Source organism: Colobus angolensis, unplaced genomic scaffold, assembly GCF_000951035.1.
Source record: "Colobus angolensis palliatus isolate OR3802 unplaced genomic scaffold, Cang.pa_1.0 Scaffold1587, whole genome shotgun sequence".
NCBI classification, from domain to species: Eukaryota; Metazoa; Chordata; class Mammalia; order Primates; family Cercopithecidae; genus Colobus; species Colobus angolensis.
This window is the reverse complement of record NW_012114696.1, coordinates 2,966-6,854: the sequence shown is the minus strand read 5'-3', so window position 1 is coordinate 6,854 and position 3,889 is coordinate 2,966. Positions and strand designations below refer to the sequence as shown.

General features: G+C 44.5%; 1 protein-coding gene across 1 annotated transcript in view; it reads right to left on the bottom strand.

Annotated features, from left to right (window-relative positions):
* Positions 1–3,379: 3,379 nt before the first annotated feature.
* The window catches only part of LOC105508136 (conserved oligomeric Golgi complex subunit 4-like), a gene marked incomplete at its 5' end in the record, with an annotated part of 2,602 nt that continues 2,092 nt past the window's right edge, over positions 3,380–3,889 (bottom strand). Inside the window, 3 exon segments of the mRNA XM_011936946.1 lie at positions 3,380–3,480; positions 3,483–3,506; positions 3,509–3,574. Coding sequence (XP_011792336.1) covers positions 3,410–3,480; positions 3,483–3,506; positions 3,509–3,574 — 161 coding nt within the window.

The window sequence follows — 3,889 nt, the reverse complement described above, 5'->3', positions numbered from 1 at the left end:
AAAAAAAAAAAAAAATTAGCTAGGAGTGGTGACTGTAATCCTAGCTAGTCAGGAGCTACTTGGGAGGCTGAGGCTGGAGGATCACCTGAGTCCACAAGTTGGTGGTCACAGTGAGCTGGGATTCTGTCACTGTGTACCACTTTACTCCAGCCTAGGAAACAGAGACCCTATTTCTAATTAAAAAAAAAAGTAAAAGTTTAAAATTTTAGGATAGTAGTCACCTTTGTGGGAAGGGAAGAGAGTCACTCTGGGGGCTTCAAAAGTGTAGTCATGCTACATAAGAACATTTTGGTCAAAAATGAATTGCTGGGCTGGGCATGGTGGCTCATGCCTGTAATCCCATCACTTTGGGAAGCCTCTGGGAGGTGAGAGAATCACTTGAGCCCAGGAGTTCGAGACTAGCCTAGGCAACATGGCAAAACCTCGTCTCTACAAAAAATACAAAAATTAGCCCAGCGTGGTGGTGTACACATATGGTCCCAGCTACTCGGAAGGCCAGGGTGGGAGGATTGTGTGAGCCTAGGAGGTTGAGGCTGCAGTGAGCCATGATCATACCACTGTACTGCACTCTGGCCTGGGCAACAAAGCAAGACCCTGTCTCAAAAAAAAAAACAAAAAAAAAACAACAAAAAAACCCCCAAAAAACAACAAGAAAAAAAACTGTATCAGTATACACAAGAGTGTTCCCATAATATTCTAATACTGTATTTTTACTGTACCTTTTCTATGTTTAGATATGTTTAAATACACAAGTACTTACCATTGTGTTCTAATTGCGTATGGTATTCAGTACAGTAATACGCCATACAGGTTTACAGCCTAGGACCAATAGGCTGCATCATATAGCCTAGGTGTGTAGTAGGCTAAGTACACCCTAGATGTTGACACAATGGATTACAGGCGTGAGCCACCGCGCCCGGCTGATTATGATTTATTACACATTTTATTTACACATACTTTTGTTCATGATACATTCCACTGAAAAATAAGAGTAATTGATAAAATATTTCAAAAACACAGACCACATTGTAACAGAGTCGTCTGAATTATATATACATGGTTACCAATTCAAACTGTTGTGGGCTGAAGAAAAGAGAAGGATTATTACCTTGGTTCAATTTTTTCTGTTGTAGAATTTCTCATCAAGTTGTTCTGAACATGCCGGAACTGCAACATACCACAGGAATGAGAATATTCTTCCCCACCCCCACATCAATTGGCCTCTTGCTGGTCACTCCAAACTTTTGGCATACAAGAACATTTAGGTTTAGTTTGCTTACCAGGTTTACCTTCCCTTCAACCAGCAGTGGGCTTTCAAGATGACAGGCCAAAGATTTGTTTTTGGGTTGGATGCTAATAATACTCACTTCTATTACTGTGCTTAAAAGTCATGCTAATGGTGTTCCAATAGACTACTGTTTATAGTCTCCTAGTCTGGAGTTCTAGAAATACAATTGTAGGAGGCCACTCCTATTTCTATGTTGTACTTTTACTTTCTCTGCTCAAAAGAAGGAAAATATAATAAAGTTCTGAAAAAGCAAATGTTATCTTTAACATCTAAGAAATGAAGGGGGAAATTAGAGACAATTACTTGGACACTTAATAGGAACTCAATAAATAGAATGTCATTATATCACCAGAGGGCACTGTTGCACATTTTATGATAGAGAATTGGTCTACTACTTCTGCTGTGTTCTTTTCAGGAAGCCCTTGTTATTTCCGTTTTGGTCTTGAACTGAGGCCATCATCATCTTGACAACACCTCAAGTCCAAGGTGAGCTGGCAATGGGCAAGATGCAGGCCAGTTTGTGCTGAGCATTAATTTTTCTCCTGTCTGCACCTTTCTTCAGTTTCCCCTCCAAGTTATTCTACTCAGTGTTCCTGGCTAAAGCTGCTACCAAACCCCACCTGGAGCTTCCCCTGCTCACCTGCTGGTGGTAGTCCCTTTGCTTGATGAACTTGTCTACCACCTTCTCCACCTGTCTGTCACATTCCACCTGCAGATATTTGATCAGGGTATAGAGTCTCCCTGGACCATAATAGGTCTCCACTATTGGTTGGTGTGTCTCCACAATGCGGGCAATCCCTAGAAGGGAGGAAGTAAGAGGGTTGTAGAATTCTTCCTACAAAATAAACTTGCTCCATCTGGGACTAACCAAGGGTCTAACTCAATCCTTTTGGCTGCTTCACTTTCTTTTTTTTTTTTTGAGATGGAGTCTCGCTCTGTCCCCCAGGCTGGAGTGCAGTGGCCAGATCTCAGCTCACTGCAAGCTCCGCCTCCCGGGTTTACGCCATTCTCCTGCCTCAGCCTCCCGAGTAGCTGGGACTACAGGCGCCCGCCACCTCAGCCGGCTAGTTTTTTGTATGTTTTTTAGTACAGACGGGGTTTCACCGTCTTAGCCAGGATGGTCTCGATCTCCTGACCTCGTGATCCGCCCGTCTCGGCCTCCCAAAGTGCTGGGATTACAGGCTTGAGCCACCGCGCCCGGCCGCGAACGGCATCATTTTTCTTAACGGCATAATAATGGTCTGACAGAATTTTTTTGTGGGAGGGGAGTGACACACATAGACATATAGCTCAAAAAACAGCTGGGTGGGGTGGTAGTCCCAGGACTTTGGGAGGCTGAGGTGGGAGGACTGTTTGAGGCCACGAGTTTGAGACCAGCCTGGGTAACACAGTGAGACCGTTTCTACAAAAAAAAAAAATTAGCAACGCATGGTGGCACGTGCCTGTAGTCTCCACTGTTCGGGAGGCTGAGGCAGGATTGCTTGAGTTTTAAAAGAGTGATTCAGGCCGGGTGCGGTGGCTCATGCCTATAATCCCAGCACTTTGGAAGGCTGAGGTGGGCGGATCACCTGAGGTTGGGAGTTCGAGACCAGCCTGACCAACATGGAGAAACCCAGTCTGTACTAAAAATACAAAATAAGCTGGGTGTGGTGGTATATGTCTGTAATCCCAGCTACTTGGGAGACTGAGGCAGGAGAATTGCTTGAACCCAGGAGGCGGAGGTTGCAGTGAGCTGAGATCATGCCATTACACTCCAGCCTGAACAAGAAGAGTGAAACTCCATCTCAAAAAAAAAAAAAGAATGATTCAACTTGTCAGAGAACTTGCATTTTAATTTCATATGCTTTCACCTGGTCTGTTGGAAATGAATGTGCATTGGCAGATGTCTTGGCCATGCCTGGTACACAGTAGGCTGGCAACAGGTGTGCTGAATGAACACACGCATCCAGTCCTGCCCGGCTACACAGCAAGGGCAGTAAGGGTAGTCATATCCAGAAGAGAGAAAGTATCCATAGAAAGTGGATCCATCCAGTGCCCCAATCTGAAGGCAGAGAGCCACACAATTATCCTGCCAAGCAATCAGGGTCCATACCTGCTTGCAAAGGTATTCTGAGAACTTTCTTAATCCCTCCTCATGCAAACCCAGCAGTGGGAAGATCTTGAAGAAGCGCTCCACCTGGGGCAGATCACCTTCCTTGGTGGCAATGGCAAACTTCTCTGCCACAATGGCTTTGAGACGTTGCTCAGCTTCCTGCAGCAATTTCAGGTTGGCATCAATCATGCTCCCTGCTCAACAGGGAGAAAATGAAAATTCAAGTAAACAATGGTACTGTGTCAGGTCCATGCCACTTTGTGTAATACTATTCATCCAGCAAATACATATTAAGTACTTACTATGTGCAAGGTGCTATGCTAGTAATATCTATGATTACAAGATGAATCAGCCCTGATCCTACCATCACAGAAGTTAGGATCAAGTAGAAGAGATAAAGTTTGTGCACAAATAATGATGATGAAATATAGTACATGATGTGTCATAAGAAAGGTGCCAAAGGACGGGCACTGTGGCTCACGCCTGTAATCCCAGCACTTTGGGAGGCC